This window comes from Aquarana catesbeiana, linkage group LG05 (genome assembly GCF_042186555.1).
Source record: "Aquarana catesbeiana isolate 2022-GZ linkage group LG05, ASM4218655v1, whole genome shotgun sequence".
NCBI classification, from domain to species: domain Eukaryota; kingdom Metazoa; phylum Chordata; class Amphibia; order Anura; family Ranidae; genus Aquarana; species Aquarana catesbeiana.
Genome location: NC_133328.1, coordinates 205,840,441 through 205,864,734, shown reverse-complemented (window position 1 = coordinate 205,864,734; position 24,294 = coordinate 205,840,441). Strand labels below are relative to the sequence as shown.

At 41.2% G+C, this 24,294-nt stretch overlaps 1 protein-coding gene across 8 annotated transcripts in view; it reads right to left on the bottom strand.

Annotated features, from left to right (window-relative positions):
* The window catches only part of ELMO1 (engulfment and cell motility 1), a 546,685-nt gene that overhangs the window by 54,630 nt on the left and 467,761 nt on the right, over positions 1-24,294 (bottom strand). For all 8 annotated transcript variants that reach the window (XM_073630502.1, XM_073630506.1, XM_073630503.1 and 5 more), the window contains 2 exons: positions 22,558-22,721; positions 1,542-1,654 (listed from right to left, as the gene is read on the bottom strand). In XM_073630502.1, the coding sequence (XP_073486603.1) occupies positions 1,542-1,654; positions 22,558-22,721 (277 nt within the window). The remainder of the gene's footprint in view (positions 1-1,541; positions 1,655-22,557; positions 22,722-24,294) is intronic.

The following is a 24,294-nucleotide window of genomic DNA, read 5'->3' as shown; positions in this document are numbered from 1 at the left end:
TTAGCGCTGCACCACTTGCATTGAATCAAACACATATGCACATTTCACTAACCACCTATTTTCCAATCTAAATATAATATGTATGAATGTAAGTTAGGGACCTTATACTGTAAAGCTCCTTGAGGACAGGGACCAATGTGAATGTCAATAGATATGTAAAGCGCTGCGTAAATTGACAGTACCTGTAATACATATATAAATTTACACAGGTATTTGTTTGCATCAGAACAGCTTCTCTCTCCACACAAGTCAATAGGAATGCAAAAGAAGCCGGATGCTACCTAGGAAGGTGGTCCGAAAGACTGTGAAGGAAGGAACTCAGAAGCATCCCAAACTGATTGCAGATTCAAGCCAAAGGCACCTGAAATCTTGCTGCATCATGCTGAAGGCGTAAAAACAGTAAATTTGAAAAGTATTATTCATGATAATGGCTGTTTTGCCATTCTGCAGAAGACCCACTGGCTGCACTCCATGCTTACATGCGTATGCATTGCAACCAATCAGATTTCATTCAGCTGAAGTCAGAACAATACAAGATGGATTCTGATTATTTGTTATGGCTTAATACTCCTAAAGTAACAATAAACTCTGGTTTAAAAAAAAGAAAGTCCTATCTGAGTATAAATTCCTAACGCAAAACAGAACCTTCTATTCTATCTATACAAGCCTCAAATCTCCAAATTCCATTTTTATTTTGCTGCTGTGATCTATTGAATTTGTAGTGTGCATAGAGCAGTGCACATGACCACATCTATCATGCGCTGCTAATTTCAAACAAAAGAAGAGGAGAGGTTCGAGAGCTCACGAAGGATGTCTGCACAAAAACGCAACATGAAACAATTTTATGAAAAATAGATTACAGGGCCATTAAGTAGAGGACGTGTATGTTTTTTTTTTTTGGAAAATAAAGATAACGTTTATGCCGCGTACACACGAGCAGACTTTACGGCAGACTTGGTCCGGCGGACCGGACTCCATCGGATAATTCGATCGTGTGTGGGCTCCAGCAGACTTTTTTTCCCCAAAAGTCCTTACACTGTAGCTACGGGGTGCACTATGTAGTTAGTCCCAATCATCTTCTTTATGCTTTTGTTGCCATTCATTACATGTACCGTATTCTGCTGGAACTAAACATACTATGACTTTTTTGACCTATCTGATGTTGACCTGTTGAAGTGTTATGATCTGCACACATTTGCGAATTAAAGTTTTCTACAATCTGCAAGATGTCATTTGGATTGAGTCACTATCTGCCAAGCTACTGAGACTGTAAGTTAGGTTATCACACCACAACTGGATCAGTTTTAGAAATCACACTTTCAGTGCTTAGATTACAGAAGAAGAACAGTATTATATTGTAACCCTATAGTTTATAAAAATATAAGAACACATATGTGTGGAAATAATAAAGTGCACAATTTGCTTTGTTGTATTTTGAAATTTAGGAAATTATGCAGAGTGGCTATAAATAGTATTACTATACTCTTTAAAAATATAAAACATGTTTAGTTTTACATTATAAAAAAACAATAGCAACATACCTTGTCGCCTTCGACTGTTCAGTTTTCTAAAACAAGTCCCTTCCACAAGTCGATTAAGTCTTTGTTGCTTTATCAGTTCTAGTATTTCTGGTTGGATCTTCTCTTTGAGTTCCCTGCATGGAAAAACAACAAAACATTAGGTTTATATGTACAAAACACTATTCACAGAAAAAATGCAACACAGGGAAAAATTTTTATATACCCAAACAATTTCTGCTGCACTGAGGGTTCCCAAGAGCACAGTGGCCTCCATAATTCTCAAATGGAATAAGTTTGGCACAACCAGAACTCTTCCATAAGCTGGTTGCCCAGCCAAACTGAGCAATCGAGGGAGAAAGGCCTTAGTAAGAGAGGTGAAAGAAGAACTCAATGGTAACTCTGACTGAGCTCCAGAGATCCTGTGTGGAGATGGAACAACGTTTCAGAAGGACAATTATCACTTCAGCCCTCCACTGATTGGGGCTTTATGGCAAAATAGCTAGACAGAAGCCTCTACTCAGAACAAAACACATGAAAGCCTGCCTGGAGTTTGCAAAAAAGCTTTCAAACACATGTATAAGAGAATTAAATGGATGCCAGTCTCATGCATGCGGGTGTAACTTGAGTATGTTAGCTGTCGGTTTATGGCCGAACCTTCAAAAGTGGTAAGTAAGAAACATGTCCAGAAAACTACTGGTCCCCTGATGATAAGCTACCGATGGCATCTTCTCTTACATTCCACTTTCTGGGCCTCTATCCTGCATTAAAGTGAACTAATTAGCTGACAAATGTTCCCCTAATTTTTTGCCTGGGTGTTAGGGGAAGAAGACATGATGAAAAAACTCCACAACAGAGACACAGATTGCTACAAAAAATGTTGACAAAGCTCCTAAAACTTATACAATGTCCTAAACAAAAAAAAATAAAAAAAGGTTTTGATTGGACTGGCACTTTAATAGGAAAGAATTTCAGCCTTGTACTGCCACCTCAAGCCACTAAGAAAAAGTACTATTTGGATGACACATATGAACTTCCAAAAAAAACCAAACATTTAGATATTAATATTTTAAGAAAAATAACAAAGCTAAATGTGAATTTTTCCAAACACAGGAGACTTCCATCATCACATTTACACAGAAAAATGCTACTGTCTACCACCAGTTGTAGTTCTGAGTGTGTGTCTCTGAGGTAATTGAATCCCTTATTAACTGCCAATCAAATCTGAGTTTTCCCTGTGATCCTACTTCACCATACATAACCAAGATGCAATATACCATTTTTTTTTCATTTTGAATCTTCCTGACTCTCTAATCATTAGACTCCCTTGCTTGCCTGAAGCAGCCTACCTTGAAAAAAAATTCCAGATGGCTTACAAAAAAAAAATAAGATTGGGCAGCTGCTACTGTAAATATCCAATTCAAGTAAGGGTAATCAGATTCACTGACATCAAGTAAGTGACTTGTCATTCTAAATATAAAATACTTTATTATTTTTAGACTGAAGTCATTGCTTTGTTGAATTATATATAGTTGAAAGATTTGTTCTTGAAAAAAATGGATAACAATCTCTAGGCTTATACATATCCTCCTGGTCACATCCGATAATATATATAATATATATATATACAGTGGGGACGGAAAGTATTCAGACCCCCTTAAATTTTTCACTCTTTGTTATATTGCAGCCATTTGCTAAAATCAATTAAGTTCATTTTTTTCCCTCATTAATGTACACACAGCATCCCATATTGACAGAAAAACACAGAATTATTGATATTTTTGCAGATTTAAAAAAAAAAGAAAAACTGAAATATCACATGGTCCGAAGTATTCAGACCCTTTGCTGTGACACTCATATATTTAACTCAGGTGCTGTCCATTTCTTTTGATCATCCTTGAGATGGTTCTACACCTTCATTTGAGTCCAGCTGTGTTTGATTATACTGATTGGACTTGATTAGGAAAGCTACACATCTGTCTATATAAGACCTTACAGCTCACAGTGCATGTCAGAGCAAATGAGAATCATGAGGTCAAAGGAACTGCCTGAAGAGCTCAGAGACAGAATTGTGGCAAGGCACAGATCTGGCCATGGTCACAAAAAAAAAATCTGCTGCACTTAAGGTTCCTAAGAGCACAGTGGCCTCCATAATCCTTAAATGGAAGACATTTGGGACAACCAGAACCCTTCCTAGAGCTGGCCGTCCGGCCAAACTGAGCTATCAGGGGAGAAGAGCCTTGGTGAGAGAGGTAAAGAAGAACCCAAAGATCACTGTGGCTGAGCTGCATAGATGCAGTTGGGAGATGGGAGAAAGTTGTAGAAAGTCAACCATCACTGCAGCCCTCTACCAGTTGGGGCTTTATGGCAGAGTGGCCTGACGGAAGCCTCTCCTCAGTGCAAGACACATGAAAGCCTGCATGGAGGTTGCTAAAAAACACCTGAAGGACTCCAAGATGGTGAGAAATAAGATTCTTTGGTCTGATGAGATCAAGATAGAACTTTTTGGCCTTAATTCTAAGCGGTATGTGTGAAGAAAACCAGGCACTGCTCATCACCTGTCCAATACAGTCCCAACAGTGAAGCATGGTGGTGGTAGCATCATGCTGTGGGGGTGTTTTTCAGCTGCAATCGAAGGAAAGATGAATGCGGCCAAGTACAGGGATATCCTGGATGAAAACCTCCAGAGTGCTCAGGACCTCAGACTGAGCCGAAGGTTTACCTTCCAACAAGACAATGACCATAAGCACACAGCTAAAATAACGAAGGAGTGGCTTCACAACAACTCCGTGACTGTTCTTGAATGGCCTAGCCAAAGCCCTGACTTAAACCCAATTGAGCATTTCTGGAGAGACCTAAAAATGGCTGTCCACCAACGTTCACCACCCAACCTGACCGAACTGGAGAGAATCTGCAAGGAGGAATGGCAGAGGATCCCCAAATCCAGGTGTGAAAAACTTGTTGCATTTTTCCCAAAAAGACTCATGGCTGTATTAGATCAAAAGGGTGCTTCTACTAAATACTGAGCAAAGGGTCTGAATACTTAGGACCATGTGATATTTCAGTTTTTCTTTTTAATAAATCTGCAAAAATGTCAACAATTCTGTGTTTTTTTGTCAATATGGGATGCTGTGTGTATATTAATGAGGAAAAAAAATTAACTTAAATGATTTTAGCAAATGGCTGCAATATAACAAAGAGTGAAAAATTTAAGGGGGTCTGAATACTTTCCGTCCCCGCTGTATATCATGTGTTTTTTCTGGATTTTTGGTGATATTTTGTCTCTATCATTTAAAATACACCTATGATAAAAATTATAAACCCTTAATTTCTTTGTAAGTGAGCAAACGTACAAAATCTGCAGGGGATCAAATAATTATTTTCCCCACTGTATGTGTGTATATATATATATATATATATATATATATATATATATATATATATATATATAAAAATATATATGTATATTTTTTTTTTAAAGAGGAGTATGGCCAAAGTTCTTATGGCCATACTTCTCCTGTGGGTCACGCTAAAGCCTGCTGTTGGCTAACATCACATAGCTGGTCCAGGCTCTGCTGGGATTTTAACAATGATGTCGGGATCCAGTCGGACGCCTGACCGGCAGATGGCTCAGCCTCTAAGCACATGACTGAGAGCCTAAGTAAGCCACTGCCACCCCATCCACAGCCTGAAGCTTCAGTGAGCGCTGGAGGGGCAGAGCAGACAGCAAAGACTGAAAGTCACCACTCTTGTGCTCAGAACAGAACTGAGAAATCAGTGGTCTTTGATCACTCAGTTCTTGCTGTAAAGCCGAAGGGGGACAGCTGAAGCTCGGATCCATGCTGCAGCCATCTTGTTTGATTCCCACACTTCTCTTTTAAAGCTGATCTTGTGTTATTAACTACCTCATTTAAATTCCCAAACCTTTTATTTTTTTATCCAGATTAGGAATGGGGGAGCATCTCCCCTAATGCACCTCATTTAAAGTCCCAGTGTATTGGTTATGCATTTCCCCCTTTCTTGTAATAAAGCTGAACTTGCAAGGCTTTTTCCTGTTTCAGTTGAAGGTGTTTCTGATTTTTGCCTCCACTCACATGCAGGGCTGGGCTGTCTGGTCCTGGTCCTGGTAAGGAGCCACTGTCAGAACTTCCATTACAAAATTACAAACAGTGGCTTTCCCTGTGTAATGTATGAGACTTGGCTGACAATTTCACTGCCACTTCTGCTTTAAATCAGGAGCTGATGTCCGAGTTCCTGATACATAGAGCAAGCCCTGACTCTCAAATAGACAGCCCAGCAATGCAGATTACACAGAACAGTTGCTTTCCTGGTTTAACTTGCAGGGCTCAGCTGTCACTTTGACAGCTAGCTTCAGTCTGTATCTAAAGCACTGACAGTAGCCTCTGATACACTGAGAAGTGTTCCGAAGACACAAAGTGAAATCCAGCTTTAAAAGTTGACAACCTGACTCCTCTTATTACATTGGCAAAAAGTGTGCCACTCCTGATACAAAGAGCAGAAATATGCGGCCAAACAGAGAATCCAACACATTACACTGGGTGAGCAGCATTTCCAATGTAACCTGTGAGGCAAGGCTGATGGTTTGAAAGCCAGGTTCTGCTCTTTGTGTAAGAAATGTTGACAGCAACTACTGTATTACAATTATTAAAAAAAAAGTTGTTCTGATAAAACCTATTGGAAATAAAGGAAGTTTTTCAGCAGCAGTGTGGCGTTACTGATTACAAATTATAATGAAAATGGTCCCACATACTGTATGTGCTACAACACCTGTAGCTCCTTGGAAACATGAGAAAGTGACATGAAAGAGAGCAGAAAGCATCAAAAACCATGATTGCAGCCTTCCCACATAGATGACCACACATTTCAATCAATTTTCTCTATCTCTCTCAGTATATACAGTATATAACACTCTTGTAATATATTTTAATAACTTTGGTGGTTTCTTTGGGGACACACCTGGTTACAGGCACAGACTGACCATTTAGCACAACGGGAATGTGCTCGGTGGGCCGGGCCGCATGTCATAGGCAGCTGGGCTGCTTCTTGAGCCTGCGCCACTCACATGGGCTCTCCGAGGCCGGCTGCCCATTCAATTCACGGCATGGCCGTCAGGGCCGAGACTATAGGTCAGCTGACCGTGAAGGGGAGGAGCTGGAGAGGAGACCCCATTGTCGCATGCTGGGACTGGTGTCACTGCAACCACAGACCGCAGGTAAAGTGAGTACTGCTGCTTAAGAAGTGAGAACCAGTGGGCTAGGAGGAAGGTTCTGGAGGGAGCTTGGGGGAGATCTGTGGAGATGGGGTCCCTGAAAGGGGACTGGTGGTTTCTCCAGGAGGCTAGATTTTGCAGAGCACAAAGAGAAACAATATAGAGTTTTACAAGGTTTGTAAACTTTCTTCATTAGACTGTTGGGGGATCCCTCCACAAAACATAATAATTGTAGTAATACTACAAAAACCAGCAAGCAATGGATATGGGCTCAACCCCTCCCTCATTCATCAAACAATCTCATCTCCAAAAAGTCTCATCTCAAAGGAAAACATTATTCAAAAGAAAAAGGAAAAAAGATTGAATAAAAATGTGAATATATGACAGCTCCCAAAATTGTACCTTTATTTTATATTTATTAAAATATATGAATAAACCACATACAATGCAAAGCACAAGTCTATATTAAAAATATCCTACTATCCCCCTCACCCAACTTGAGTATACTGTTTACTAAAGGCAAATCCACTTTGCACTACAAGTGCAAACTACGAGTGTAAAGTGCATTTGAAAATGCACTGAAAGTGCACTTAGAAGTGCAGTCGCTGTAGATCCGAGGGGGACATGCAAGGAAAATAAAAAACAGCACTTTAGCTTGCACATGATTGGATAATAAAATCAGCATAGCTTCCCCTCATTTCAGATCTACCTCTCAGATTTACAGCGACTGCACTTCCAAGTGCACTTTCAGTGCAATTTCAAGTGTACTTTGCACTTGTAGTGCAAAGTAGATTTGCCTTTCGTAAATAACCCCCAAAGTGTCAAAGATGATTTTACATTTGGGGACATGGGTCTATCCTAGGTCCACTTCAACCATGTATGGTCCGTTGACATGTGTTGTTTGTTCTTGGCTATGTTATGTTGGAATATCCACCAGATGTGTTTTGTGATGTATGTGGTTTATTCATATGTAGCGCTTACCCCCGAAGGAGCGTCTGAATATTTGTTATATCCGTAATTCACGTTTACTACCTAACCCTCGCAGCCCATAGATTTAAAAGTCACAGTCCTTAATGCTTTTCTTGATGCTTTATTCATCAACATAAACTGGGATGGGAGAAGGACTTTCGTTGAGATGCTCTTGGGTTGATTTCTGATCTTTCCTTTCTTTCACTAGCAAAAGACTCATAACATTGCAGGTGACAGTGATTCAAAACTGGATGATAAATTTGTCAGGGAAGATGGAAGTAGATTTTTTTTGATAGAGAACTCTGAATAACGTCTTTATCTTCAGAACTTTTAAGAACAGTCTGTATCTCTATATATGTGCTCGCAGCTTCACCGCTACCTTTTTACCACTACTTCCCATCCGCATGGTACTTCCAAGTTGAGCTAAAAAGAGTCACTCTGAATGACCTCTCCCGCTTGATTGATTGGAATCCTGGGGCAATGCTGAACCCAAAGTTACAGGCCACAACCACCTGTCTTGCTGACTTGCGTACCAACATCCCTCAACCTCTGGACAGTACCCCTCCCGGGGCTTTTCACTCACTTAATCAATAGCCCGTGTGTCGCTCCTAAACAGTCGATCACCCAGTTTCCTTCAGCTTGTCTCTACTTCTCCCGCAATGATTCTTAGTTCCACTTCTCCTTTGTGGCCCGCTCCCCTCCCCGCAGGGGCGGCCAACGACATCAGCAACTACATGCTGTAAGATGTCGTTTGTTCCTCCATGAGGACTGGTTCTCCACCCTTCTCGCTAAGGTGAAGCCCCGTTGGCTCCCCGGAGGGGAAAAACCTCCATCTTCACCTCCGGGAACCAGGCTGGCTCTCTCGCTCCTCAGAGCAGGACTGGACTCGAACTCGAAAACAAAAACTCCCCCCGGACACCATGTGACCCCGCTTTTATATGAGAGTCCCGGGATTACCAAGCAAATCAATGATTGGCCGAGACTAACACATAAACTGCCTGCCACTCAAAAATGGAAATTGACAACAACAGGCCTGCTGTAATAGCACAAGCCTGTCTAAATTTACCTGACATAGAAAGCTAGCAGGAAGGGTCACCTACCTAAAAGTAGGTGCCCGTTACACATATATTTTAATATATATAATAAAGGTACTATTTTATACAGATTGGAGCTCTCATATAGTCACATTTTTATTCAATTCCTATTTAGGCTTAGGGCACTGTAGGAGGTTACGGAGAACTGTGGCGACTAAGGGGTTTTAGGGAGGGTTTAGGTATTCTGAAATGTTGAGGGGCATTGAGGCTTGTGCACAAATGCGAACATGTACATTGGTCCTCACGCATATGTAAACGGTAATCGCACCACACATGTGAAGTGTCACCATGAACGTCAGAGCAAGAGCATTAATTCTAGCACCAAACCTCCTGTGTAACTGTAAACTGGTAATCTGTAATGCTTTTAAAGCATCGCCTATGGAGAATTTTAGGTACCGTAATTTGGCAATGTTCCACGGACGGATGTCTTTTTAAAGCGTGACATGTTTGGGATCTATTTACCCAGAAAACAGTGAAGTTTGATGGAGGCAAAATCATGTTCTGGGGTTACATCCAGTATGGGGGTGTGTGAGGGATCTGCAGGGTGGAAGGCAGCATCAATAGTCTAAAATACCAAGAAATCTTAGCTACTTCTTATATTCCCAACCATAAAAAAAGGCCAAATTTTGCAGCAGGATGGTGCTCCATCGCAAACTTCCATCTCCACATCAAAGTTCTTTAAGGCAAAGAAGATCAAGATACTCCAGGATTGGCCAGCCCAGTCACCAGACATGAACATCATTGAGCATATGTGGTGTAGGATGAAAGATGAAGCATGGAAGACGAAACCAAAGAATATTGATGAACTCAGGGAGGCATGCAAGACTGTTTTCTTTGCTATTCCTGATGACTTCATCAATAAATTGTATGAATCCTTGCTAAACCGCATGGATGCTGTCCTTCAAGCTCATGGAAGTCATACAAGATATTAAATTTGGATCTCACAGCACCACTACTTAATTTGCTGACATATTTTTGGATTTTCAGTAAAGTTGTTCAATTTCTGTATAGGCGACAAAACTTTTGTCTTGTCAAAATTTGACCTGTCTGTCTTGAAAATGATAAATCTTTTTTCAGTGAAACTAATTTATTTCAGTGCATTAAACATCATTCGGGAGGGCTTTAGCTTTTCATATGAGCTATTTCTAACACCAATTGATTAATTAAAAGTCAGGTTAATAGCAGGAGTTTCTACAAAATAGAGAAGCGACAAGACTTTTGTCAGGGACTATATATATATATATATATATATATATATATATATATATATATATATATATATAAATAAATTTTGGAGGGGGACAAGCTGACTAGGAAAGAGTTTATCTGACCAGGCTGTTGCTGGTCTTTCAATGTCCTGTCAGAAGTGACTGAAGCAGGTTAAATATAACTAAAAAAGACAGAAAGCTGTAGTTATCATTACTTGTAATTTGCTTTAGAAAAAAAATGGGCTGCATGTTTTGTCCCAGTCCAGGCCTGCCTGGTTACATGCACAAATAATGTTTTTTTTTTGTGCTGATGCTGTCCACCCTCCTAAACTTTTTTGTAATTTCCCATTATAGATGTGCATCATTGGATTTTGGTCTGTTCATCTCCAGCTGCATCTCTTTGCCCCATATTGTCACCATATATCCATGCTTTTAGGAGTATGCTATTTTAGCAAATAATAGGCTGGCAATATGTAAGATAGATTAGGGACTGGCTAGAAAGGGGTCACTTTTATGTGGTTTGCCAGCTTGAACATGCATTGCAATATATGCAAACTAAGAATTCCCCCTTCTAGTAGAGTAATATTAATTTTATATATATATATATATACAGTACTGTGCAAAGGTTTTAGGCGGGTGGGCAGCAACAAGACACATGGTAGATACAGCGAGGGAAAAAAGCATTTGATCCCCTGCTGATTTTGTACGTTGACTTAGTACTTGGTGGCAAAACCCTTGGCAAATCACAGAGGTCAGACCTTTCTTGTAGTTGGCTACCAGGTTTGCACACATCTCAGGAGAGATTTTGTCCCACTCCTCTTTGCAGATCCTCTGCAAGTCATTAAGGTTTTGAGGCTGACATTTGGTAACTCAAAACCTTCAGCTCCCTCTACATATTTTCTATGGGATTAAGGTCTGGAGACTGGCAAGGCCACTCCATGACCTTAATGTGCTTCTTCTTGAGCCACTCCTTTGTTGCCTTGGCACTAGTGTTATTGTCATGCTGGAATACCCATCTACGACCCATTTTCAATTCCCTGGCTGAGGGAAGGAGGTTCTGACCCAAGATTTGACGGTACATGGCCCCGTTCATCGTCACTTTGATGCAGTGAAGTTGTCCTGTCCACTTAGTAGAAAAAAACCCTCAAAGCATAATGTTTTCACCTCCATGATGACGTTCTTGGGGTCATAGGCAACATCCCTCCTGTAAAACGGCGCATTGAGTTGATGCCAAAGAGCTGGATTTTGGTCTCCCCTGACCACAACACTTTTACCCAGTTCTCCTCTGAATCATTCAGATGTTCATTAGCAACCTTCAGACAAGCCTGTACATGTGCTTTCTTGAGCAGGGGGACCTTGTGGGCGCTGCAGGATTTCAGTCCTTCACGGCTTAGTATGTTACCAATTGTTTTCTTGGTGACTATGGTCCCAGCGGCCTTGAGATCATTGAGAAGATTCTCCCGTGTAGTTCTGGGCTGAATCCTCACCGTTCTCATGATCATTGAAACTCCACGAGGTGAGATCTTGCATGGAGCCCCATACCAATGGAGATTGACAGTTATTTTGTGTTTCTTCCATTTGCGAATAATCACACCAACTGTTGTCACCCTCTCACCAAGCTGCTTGGCGATGGTCTTATAGCCCATTCCAGCCTTGTGTAGGTCTACAATCTTGTCCCTGACATTCTTGGACAGCTCTTTGGTCTTGGCCATGGTGGAGAGATTGGAAGCTGATTGATTAATTTATTGCTTCTTTGGACAGGTGTCTTTTATACAGGTAAAAAATGTGAGATTAGGAGCACTCCCTTTAAGAGAGTGCTCCTAATCTCAGCTCATTACCTGTATAGAAGACACCTGGGAGCCAGAAATCTTGCTGATTGATAGGGGATCAAATACTTATTTCACTCATTAAAATGCAAATCAATTTATAACTTTTTTGAAATGTGTTGTTTTGGATATTTATGTTGTTATTCTGTCTCTCACTGTTAAAATAAACCTACCATTAAAATTATAGACTTATCATTTCTTTGTCAGTGGGCAAACGTACAAAATCAGCAGGGGATCACATTTTTTTTTCCCTCACTGTATACTGCATTAGCAAGGTCTCTTCCAGGCAAAGATTGCAAAGCAGATGTGCAGTTCAAGCTCTTTTGAAGAAGCACAAAGAAACTTGAAAAGTTGAGGACCGTAGACCCAGTGGTCAGCCAAGGAAACTTTTTGCAGCAGATGAAAGATACATCAGGTTTACTTCCCTTCAACATTGGAAGATGTCCAGCAGTGCCATCAGCACAGAACTGGTGGAAACCAGTGTGACCCAGGTAGACCCATCTACTGTCTGGAGAAGTCTGGCCAGAAGTGGTCTTCATGGAAGAATTGCATCCAAGAAGCCATGCCTCTGACATGAATACAAGGCTAGGCGTCTCAACTGTGCACACAAACATAGGAGCGGGGGTGTAAAAAAATGGCAGCAGGTGCTCCGGAATGATGAATCAAAATTTGAAATATTGGGCTGTAGCAGGAGGCAGTTTGTTCGCTGACGGGCTAGAAAGCAGTACAATATTAAGTGTCTGCAGGCAACAGTGAAGCATGGTGGTGGTTCCTTGTAAGTTTGGAGCTGCATTTCTGTAAGTTGGAGATTTGGTCAGGATTCATGGTGCCCTCAATACTGAGTAATACAGGCAGATACTTTTTTCTTTTTTTGCCCAGAGGTAGGTTGAAATTCTAGATGTAGGCAATATGTTAACAGTCAGGGAGAAAGAAAAAATTTAACAGAGGCGGCTGTTTGGTACCCCAACGGAGGACAATAGCAAAGAACGCAAGAGTGTTGGGAGATTGTAGGCTGGGGAGGGCAGCAGGTATACTAAGAGGAATGCCTAGTCAGGAGCTCAAGCCAGGGCAGGGAGGCTGCGGGGGTAGAATAGGAAGGGTAGAGACAAGAAAGAAGTGGGGAGGACAAGGGGCAAACACAGAGGGGGCAGAAAGGGGCAAGAGAAGGGGAAGGGAAGAGGGAAAGTGAGGGCGGGCAAAGGGGCCCAAAGGGGCAAAAGGGAGGGTAGGAGAGTGGTGTCAGACTCAAGGATAGGGTTAATCAAGTTAGTTAGAGAAGTCATGGATGTAGTAGAGTTTCATCAAAATCAGGGGGTAGGAAATGGATTACCCAAGGGTTCCAGAGCGTCTCAATTTAAGAACTTTATCTAATAGGACAGCTTCTAATTTGGCATGAATCATTGCTTGGGAAATTCTGTGTTTTAGTGCAAGTACACATAAGGGAGTGGATTTCCATGCTTTAGCTATAGTCTGTTTGGCAGCAGTGGTGACTTGGAGCAGAAGTTTAAATTGGCGGTGCGTCAAAGACGTGGGTTTGTGGTTCAGGAGAGCCACTGTTAGCTCTGGAGCTAAAGATGTGTCAAAAAGTTGCGATAGGATTACAAAAATCTCAGACCAAAAAGTTTGCATTATGGGACAGTCCCACCAAATGTGGAGATGTGTGCCCGTATTGCTGCAGCAAAGAGGTGAGTATTGTGGGAGGAATTTGTTAATCCTGGCGGGGACCAGGTACCATCTGGTAAGCACCTTGTGGTTAGCTTCCAAGGCAGCGATGTTAGGTGAGGAAGATTTAGTTGCCTGCCAGATGAGTGACCAATCTGCATGGTTAAAAGTAAGGTTGAGCTCCCTTTCTCATTTGTTAACATACGTTGGGAGTTGTGCAGTGTCTGGGGTTAGAAGATGGGTGTAAAGTTCAGAAATTAGCCAGCGTCTGTGGGGGTCAGATTTGCACACCCGCTCAAAGGGCGAAAAGCCTGGTTCTGAAGAGTCAGAGGTGGTATAAGGAGCAAGGAAGTGCTTAACTTGCAGGTATCGAAAGAGTTCAGAGGGGGGAAGGCTATAAGCCTCGCAGCGTGACGGGAAAGATTTGAAGGTGACAGAAGCAAAGAATTGATGAGATCGGAGCAGTACAGGCAGATACTAATCCATCATGCCATACAATCAGGGAGCTGTGTGATTGGTCCCAAATTTATTCTGCAGTAGGACAATGACCCTAAACATACAGCCAATGTCATTAAGAACTATCTTCAGCGTAAACAAGAAGCCCTAGAACTGATGGTTTGACCCCCACAGAGCTCTAAACTTAACATCATCGAGCCTGTCTGGGAATACATGAAGAGACAGAAGCATTTAAAGCAGCCTACATCCACAGAAGATGTGTGGTTAGTTCTCCAAGATGTTTGGAACATCCTACCAGCAGAGTTCCTTCAAGAACTGTGTGCCACTATACCTAGAAGAATTAATGCTTGACTGATGTTATGGAGGCAAAGGATGGCCACACCAAATATTGACCCAATTTGGATTTCTCTCTCGTTGATTTACTTTCCAGTTTGTTAATTGATAAAAATGAACTATTAACACTTCTATTTCTCAAAGCATTCTTAATTTGCAGCATTTATTCACATCTGTCTATATATATATATATGTCTATATATATATATATATATATATATATATATATATACATATATATATATATATATATATATATATATATATATATATATATATATATATATATATATACATATATATATATATATATACATACACACACACAGTGTGAGGCAGAGTGAGGGGCTCCAGAGTGTCTGTACTAAGTGAAGGAAGTTGGTCTTACAGCTTTCTCTGGGGTTTGCATTTCTAGATTGGGGTCTGGAGTTCAGAGCCTTCAAAGAATAAAACTATTGTAACGCATGAAGCCTCCAACCTGGGGTCGAGGATGTATGGGGGACCGACAAACTGTGTGTACATGTGTGCACACCCTTTATATTTAGAAACCTAGCCATTGCTCAGGGCTCCATTGAGGAGACAGGTGGGCTTCACCTGGTAGACAGAAGGACCCCTGCCCAGGTGAGGGAGTGGGCCCAATCCAGTGGGGATCTGTGAGTGATATGCAGAGGATGAATTAAAGAAGTGCATAGATTGTATATGAGCACAGTAAGTACTGTAAGCCAGTCCAAAGGACCAACCCATAGGCCGAGGTTGAGGCCTGAGCTGTGGTACTGCAAAAAAGAGCCAGGAGGCAAATGTTATTTATTGTCCTGTTTTAACTGATAATGGAAACATCTGCATTTTCAATAAAAGTGGGCTGCCAAGCCTTAAAACATAGTTCTCGACTGTTGTGGACTCAATATATTATTGATAAATTACATACTGTAATTATTAATATAACAGTAACTGCTGTATTTATTTGTATGCATTGATAATCTTGGACACAGTACCAGCAATATTACAGTGCACTGGTACCTTAAATCATCTGTAGAGTCTTTGCTCATGGGCAGCTTGCAATCTAATGCCCTTGTTGTAAGTACATCCTTACCCTCATTCATCTGCTGATGTCACTCTGTTGTGGAAATGGCATGTGGTCCGCTGGCTACCAGCTGGATCTCCTTACTGCCCTGCTGTGCTTATGTCCAGCTGCTGTAAGGCTATTTATCCCTCCTCCTACCCATCCAGGTGCTTCCTGTAATGTTCTCTGCTCCCTGTGCCTCCCTATTTGGATTTGGTTCCTTCCCTTGCTTGTCATTTACCTACTGTAATTATTTGTTGCTGCCTTGCAAACCTCCCAAATTTGTATTTTCCTTCTATTATATAACCTCTGGTCTTTCAATGATCACCATTTACAGCCTAGCTCATACTTTACATGTTTACTGAGATGTTATAACTAGCTTTTTGTGCCAGTAATTTACCTTTCACAATTTTAGTGATTTGTAGGATTCCCATTACAGAGATCATCTGGTCCTATTGCCCAGAGATGTGGATTAACTGGAAACATGCCCAGGCTTATCCTTCCTCCAATACACCCAAACTCTGTTCACCACTCCTTCACACTTCTTGTTCACCCCACCCTTCCCTGTTGCATCTCCCTCTCCCCCTGTCAGAAAAAAAACATGTTATACAGCACAGTGCTTTTTTTCTATCAAATAAAAAACCTGGCTGATCCTGCCTGGCTATACCCTCCACCCTATAAACTGACCGCGGTTTATCATGGTGGCTGGGCCCCGACACCATGGTCAGTTTACGTGCCTCCGTCCTCCGCAGCCCTGCTCTGTCCTTCTCTGTCCCCCCCCCGCCTGTCTGCTCGTGTCAATGCCTGCCCCCTCCCCTCCTCCTGCTTTCATAACTACTATAAAATCCTCCCATCCCCTCTGTAACAAAACAACGTGTCCCTGTGTTATATAAAAAAAGCTGCCGATCTGTACCTATATCAGAGGCTCCTGGCGCTCACGTGACTCCTCGGCTGAGGAAAGAGCCGAGGGGTCACGTGAGCGACAGGAGCCGCTGTGATATAGATACAGATCGGCATATTTTTTATAGAACACAGGCACACATATTGTTATGTTACAGAGGGGATGGGAGAATTTTATAGTAGTGGTTTAACAACCACTTTAATATCAGGACACCCAACTTTGTGCAGCTTGCCTTATTGTTCATATTGTAATTTTTATAGATTTATTCCTCTCATTTGTTACATTGCTATGGAGAAATGTTTCACATTGCGTCTTATGGCTTGATTCCTGCTAAGTAATAAAGTCTAGTTGTAGCAACTGAGAGTAACAGAAAGTAAAGTCTGCAGCCACATAGATTTTCCCCACAGCAGAGAATCCTTCTATACAGGTAAAGATATTGTCTTCTAATCCTAAGGAATAAGGTGTTCTTTGCTTCGCTGTTAAATTATATTTCCAGCTGGTTAAAAAATTGAATACACCTCTCTCACCCTACAGGCCGACAATGTGAAATCCAAGATCAGTGCATCCGCACACTGTCACTGCAGCCATAATCCCATCAGCACATTCCAGGCCCCCTCTCTGGTGGATTTATTGAAAGCCCTCCAGATGGAACTCAGTTCAAGCAGAATCAAAGTACAGATAGCAGAGACCCAAGAGTATAAAAACTAAAAGCTTTTATATATTTACATTCAGGATACTAAAAGATTTTGCCTGAAAAGCCTTTTCTGGTGAAACCTGGACCAGAATATGGCTGTAATGCTTTTAACCACTTCCGGGCCGCCGCACGCCGATGTACGTCCTCACTTTGAGAACGGATATCGTTGTTATGGCAGCAGCTAGTTGCCATAACCCCAGTATTGCCGTGTTCGGCCGGCGGTCCGGTACAAGATAAAAGTGGTTTCTGCGGCATCGCCGCAAGATCACTTTTATCGGCGGCAGGAGAGGCCCCCCCCCTCCCGCTGCGATCCGGTGCCCTTCGCCACTTACCGGACCTGTCGGCAGTGGCGGAAGCGATATGGTCTTCTCGGCGGCTGTGCATGGAGATGAGTGAGGGGAAGATGGCCCCCACCCATCTCCATTACACTGCAGGGTGGAAGCGATGTCAAAACGTCACTTCCACCCATAGCTCTTAAAGGGCCATTTTTTTTTTTTTTTTTAAATGACAGGTTTTTTTTTTTTTGCATAGTAGTGTAAATATGAGATCTGAGGTCTTTTTGACCCCAGATCTCATATTTAAGAGGTCCTGTCATGCTTTTTTTCTATTACAAGGGATGTTCACATTCCTTGTAATAGGAATAAAAGTGACACATTTTTTTTTTTAAAACAGTGCAAAAATAAAAAAATAAAATGTAAAATAAATAAGAAAAACATTTTTTAAACATGCCCTGTCCCGCCGAGCTCGTGTGCAGAAGCGAACGCATAAGTGAGTAGCGCCTGCATATGAAAACGGTGTTCAAACCACACGTGAGGTATCGCCGCGATCGGTAGCGCAAGAGCAATAATTCTAGCCCTGGACCTCCTCTAACGCAAAACATGCAACCTGTAGAATATTTTAAGTGTCGCCTATTGAGATTTTTAAGGGTAAAAGTTTGTCGCCATTCCACAAGCGGGTGCAATTTTGAAGCGTTACATGTTGGGTATCAATTTACTCGGCGTAACATTATCTTTCACAATCTAAAAAAAAAATTGGGATAACTTTACTGTTGTCTTATTTTTTAATTCAAAAAAGTGTATTTTTTTTTTTTAAAAAGGGCGCTTGTACAACCACTGCGCAAATACAGTATGACAGAAAGTATTGCAACAACCGCCATTTTATTCTCTAGGGTGTTAGAAAAAAGAAATGTATTATGTTTGGGGGTTCTAAGTAATTTTCTAGCAAAAAAAACCTGTTTTTAACTTGTAAACAACACATCTAAAAAAGAAGCCCAGTCCTTAAGTGGTTAAAGTCCAACTCCAGAAATTAGAAGATATTTATCTTGCAGCTTCTTGTGTCTCGGAGTACAGGAACAGGCAGGATTACTTACCCTATCCACCCCTATAGCCGCTTCCAGAATTCTCTCAAAGCTCTGGTCTGTGGGAGTTACCTCAACATCATCACATACAATGCAAGGCTATTAACCTTGTAATGTACATGCTGGGGCCGAGCGTGTGACCACGGCTGGAAACACCTTAGTGGGGACCCTACTGGAACGAGGGGTTAAGGAAGCATTTTTCCCACTGCAAAGGTCGAATTGGTGAGCTTTAATTGTAAATTTTGGTTTCTTTACTCTTGGGTCTGCACTATTTGTACTTTGATTCCGCTTGCAGTGAGCTCCAGCTGGAGGACTTTCAGCCTATGCATCAGTGAGGGAGGATGAGAGGAGATATGCTGCTGGGATTGTGGCTGCAATGACCGTGGATTAAGACGCTGCAGACTAATAATCTTGATGTCTATGGTGTAGGCCTGCATTGGTGGATCTGGTTTATTATCTAGCAAGAAATGTCGTGTAACAGCGGAGCAGAGAAAACCTTGTTCCTTAAGAGTAAGGCTTCATGCACATGTACAGGAGCCGTACAGCATGCAGAATCTGTGCAAACACTCTCCTGGCACCGGCAGCTGCCATGTCAGCTCACTGAAATGAATTAAAGTGTTTGTAAAGTCACTATATGACTTTACATGTATGCCATGCAGATATGCAGCCATTAACAAAAGTGTAAGTGTTTGTTAGAAATTAAAAGACTAAATACTGTTTCTAACATCGCAGCTGTGCGGTCACATGATCCCCCTGTGCTGGCCCGCCTCGATCTATGGAAAGAAGCAGGAGGGGCCGAGATTCCCCTGTGACATCAGCACAGGGGAATCTCTGCACCTCCTGCTTCTCTCCATATATCGAGGTCGGCCAGCACATGACCGCACAGCTGCGGTGTCAGAAGCGGTATTTCACCTTTTCATTTCTAACAAACACTTACACTTTTGTTAATGGCTGCATATCTGCATGGCATACATTGATATGTGCTGCATTATGCAGCTAAATAGAGGTGGAAGGGGCAGGGAGGAAAGCAATCAATGCTAACAGGGAGGGAGGGGGGGAGAGACTGTCAGAGGAGAGACGAGAGCTGCGGATAATGAGGCACGTAAACTGACCACGGTAATCAGAGCTCAGCAGCCATAATTATCGTAGTCTGCAGAGGCAGGGGGACACAGGAACTGGCAGGATCAACCAGGTTTTTTACAAGTTAGGAAGAGAAGAAATGCACAGAACCAGCACTGTGCCCTAAAGGAACAGGATCTTAGTTTTAGGTTTTTTTTAGGGTTACAAACACTTTAAAAGATGCAGCTGTATGTAGAACTAGATGGATTGTGTCTTTTTTTAACCTGACTAACTATGTTGTTATGTTCTGGGGGTTGTATAAAGCACCAACACTGAACGCAGATAGTGTATTTTCAGAGCAAATGTCTGTAAGCATGCTTAATGCAACCCTCAGTGCATTACTGAGTACAGCATTTTTAAATTCAGCTCAATGGGAGGCTGTATGAAGCAGCTGCAGGTCCCAGGAGAGTATTTATGCAAGCTTTGCCCCTGTACAGCCATGTGCATGAAGCCCAGTAGACATCTTTACCTACATAAGAGGATTTTCTGCGGTCAGTGGTCTGTGAATAAAAGTTGCTGCAGACTTTACCTTCTGTTTCTTCCAGTTGCTACAACTAGTGACTTTTAATACAAGTTTTGTATCTATGATATCATAGTGGCTGCGTTTGTGGAAAATAGTTGGCATAAACATTTGGATTGGAAGTGGAGAGTGTGTTTATTTAATGTGAGTTTGGCTGAATTCTATATACCTGCTGCTTTTAACGCAGTTTTGCTCCATACATTATAGTGTAACCAATCTTGAAACCATTCATGGATTTAATGGAAACCTATTTCAATCCTCTGTACAGCATAGTTCAGATTGTGAGAGGGAGAATCAGCACAAGGAGCCAGTCATTTGTGCTGCAGTACTTGTGTGCTTTCAAGTAATATGCTGACAGAAAGTGAGAGTGGAATGATCGAAAAATTAGCCCATCAGTCTACAGCTTCTCATTCATTGTTCCATCACAACTTAGGAAAGGGACAAGTCCTAGCTGTATTCATTTTTTTATAATTTGATTTTTATTATTTTTTTTACATTTAAGACAAACCATACAATACTGTACAAAAAGATATGTAAAAACAAAGAGAAAAATTAAAGCGTGGACTGTATATATACACTTTTATCTTTGCTCTTCTACCTTAAATCACTTTTCCCAATTCTATAATATATCTAATAAACCCTTCTATACAATATTTAGAACCCGCCATCCCCACCGCATCCAAACAAACAAACAGAAAAACCCCAACCAACCTAAAACTCGCCAAGAAAAAAAAAAGGGGGGGGGGGGGAGAGGGGAGAAGGAAGGGGAGGAAGCAGAGGCAAAAGAGGGGCACAATCCAAAAAAAAAAAAAAAAATGTACAGTATCTCACAAAAGTGAGTACACCCCTCACATTTTTGTAAATATTTTATTTTATCTGTTCATGTGACAACACTGAAGAAATGACACTTTGCTACAATGTAAAGTAGTGAGTGTACAGCTTGTATAACAGTGTAAATTTGCTGTCCCCTCAAAATAACTCAACACACAGCCATTAATGTCTAAACCGCTGGCAACAAAAGTGAGTACACCCCTAAGTGAAAATGTCCAAATTGGGCCCAAAGTGTCAATATTTTGTGTGGCCACCATTATTTTCCAGCACTGCCTTAACCCTCTTGGCATAGGTGTGCGCAGCCAATTGCATTAGGGTGTGCACCCCAAAGCTCAAACACACATGCCTTTCTCTGCAGCCTCAACTGCACTGGACAGTAAATGAATGGGATAGTGCTCTGTGCTGAGCTACTTCCTGTTCATTCACAAACTGAAGCATAATAACACAGTTTATTATGCTTCAGTTATGAATGAACACAGTGAGTGAGTGTGCTCACTGTGTTCATTTAGAAAAGGAAGGGGTCGGTAACTAATACATTTCCTAGCCTCTTCCCCCACTCTCCATTCTGGGAATGCAACACGGGGTGAAGCCCAGGCAATAGAGGGAATTGGCACCCCTCGCAGTGATTAGGGTGTGCCCAGGCACACCTGGCACACCCCCTGCGCACGCCTATGCCTCTTGGGCATGGAGTTCACCAGTGACCAGTATGAGAGAGTGAGAGTGATGACACCAAATTTAACATACCTTGTAACACTAACAAGTCACATGACACCGGGGAAGGAAAATGGCTAATTGAGCCCAATTTAGACATTTTCATTTAGGGGTGTACTCACTTTTTTTGCCAGCGGTTTAGACATTAATGGCTGTGTGTTGAGTTATTTTGAGGGGACAGCACATTTACAATGTTATACAAGCTGTGCACTCACTACTTTTTCATTGTAGCAAAGTGTCATTTCTTCAGCTTTGTCACATGAAAAGATATAATAAAATATTTACAAAAATGTGAGGGGTGTACTCACTTTTGTGAGATACTGTATTAATACCACCTTGCCAAAAATGGTAGTCATTTACTGCAGTAAAGAAAAGTCAGCTCTTTGGCAGGGCTACATTTCAAAAATAAAATGGAAAGAGACACAGATGATTAACCATATTCATATTATATATATATATATATATATATATATATATATATATATATATATATATATATGTTCAGCTTTAAGGGAATATTCATCTATATAATCACACAAGCACACAATGGTCATGTTGAACAGAAGGGGATTAATCCAACAGCATGTGGGAGAAAACCAACTGACGCACAGAGTATACAAATCCAAGCAAATATTTACCCAATGGTATTTGAGCCCCGAACCCAATGCAGAATGTGCCATTTATATATGCAAAATCTATACACAGACAATAACAATGACACATGCAAAAGCAACACAAAGTACTGGATTAGACTGGCAACTTGCCATGATACATTATTGTTAAAACAAAACGCCTACCAAAATGTTCTTTTTTATTAGATAGAACTGGGAACGTTTTTTTTTAACTGCAGTCATTTTCTTTTTACTTTACATCCAACAGGAAGTGGTGTTAAATCTCTCCAATAGGGACACAAAGAAAAAACAAACAAAAAAAACAACCTTTTTTGTAGAGTGTGGGAAGATAATTACTTCTAACAATGTTTTTAGTAGGTCTGTGCTCTTATGTCCCAATGTACCCCTCATTTCTTGTATGGGCATTATACGCACAGGAAGTGAAAATCAGTACTTACAGAATCGGACGGGATTGAAAATCTTCCTGGTTCATTCTCTCTGACTGACGGATTTTCAAGATCTCGGTATAGCTGAGGTTCTGAAGTCTACTTTTGAACTGGTCCAGAGAACTTGGCTTGTTTGTGAGTGCTCTCATGATCTGTTCTTTCACGACTTGCATCACCTACAGAATAAACAATCAGAACCGGTATGAATAGAGTATACAATCACTTCCTGCATGGGCAGGCATATTCTCAGCCTCCTAATTAAATGAATCTTGTGAAACTTTAATAAATATTACATAACAACACATTGCACATGTTCAGCTGTATACCTAAACTGCACATATACCCAGGTTATGGATGTTCAACTATTTACATAATCCTAACAAACAGTAAAAAAGGCTTTAACACAATCTCTGCTTTATAACTGCTTTTAATGCAAAGTTATTAATTATCAAAGTTCACAACCAAGACTGTTGGCTTCCGTCGGTTGCTTATACATTAGAAGGCTGGCAAGCTCTTATATGAAAAAGCTAGATTTGCTAGCATATTAGAAAAGGTAAAATATCATTGCCTATGTAGTGTAAATTAAAAAAATAATTTCTTCATGTTTATAGATAGACAGAGGTAGATGAGGGCTTCTTTTAAAGTGCCTCTATTGCTTGTTTAAATATGTAAATACTTTATTGTGCATGATTTGGCAGTAGGTTTATTTTAACCTGTTGGCGCCAGCCACTTGCAAATATGGCACCTCTCGGCGGGTGGGCCTTGGGGCCAAGCAGTCGCATATTTGCGTGAATTGGTATGAATACAGCTTTGCCTGTGCATTCCCGACACAGTTATTGGCGGCTAACAGGAAGCTCCCAATCACTACTTGCCAACGGGAGATTTCTGATCATGTGACCGCCGTGACAGCTAATCATGGCAGTCACATGACCATAAACCCCCCTGGTCGGCGCCGGCTCCAAGGGGTTAAACAATGGGGGGGAATAAAAGTGTCTGAAAGAGACTGTCTCAAATGGAGTCAGCTGTTAAATTTTCATTTTCTAAGCTGTGTGAAAAGTGAAGATAGAAGCTGATTGGTTGCTACGAGCAACAGCACTAGTTAAAATAGAACTGGTCTCAGGCACATTTTATTAACTTACACCAAAGTATTTATTAATGTCTGATACAATTTGAATACCAGATGTAAAGCTGTATTTAGACATCATGCTGCCCTAGGCACACCTGAATGATGCCATCCTTTTGTAAAAGCTCTGCTCCTTGTTTGGTGAAATTATTTTAGAAAAAGTAATACCAGGAAGTGCTACTGGAGGACACGTGGGAGTTGATTGACCAAAACTGGAGAGTGCAAAACCTGGTGAAGCTCTGCTTAGAAACCAATCAGCTTCCAAGTTTTTTTTGTCAAAGCCTAATTGAACAAGCTGAAGTTAGAAGCTGATTGGGTACCATGCACAGCTGAACCAGATTTTCTACTTTCCAGTTATAGGCCTGGTTCACACCAATGTAGTTTGCTTTTGATCGGTTTCTGCAGTGATTTTTTGCGGTGCATTTTGCAAATGTGTTTTTGATGTGTTTTGTACAAGTTTTGCATCTTATATGCTTTTTTTTGGCCAATTTGTTGTTGGGCAGGTAAAAAATGCAAAACGTGGCAGAACTGCACCACTTGCCTTTCTGCAGCTTCTCCATTGAAATCTATTGAACGAAAAATACATTGTTTTGCATTTAAAAAAGTCCCAGACCCTTTCCAAAAAT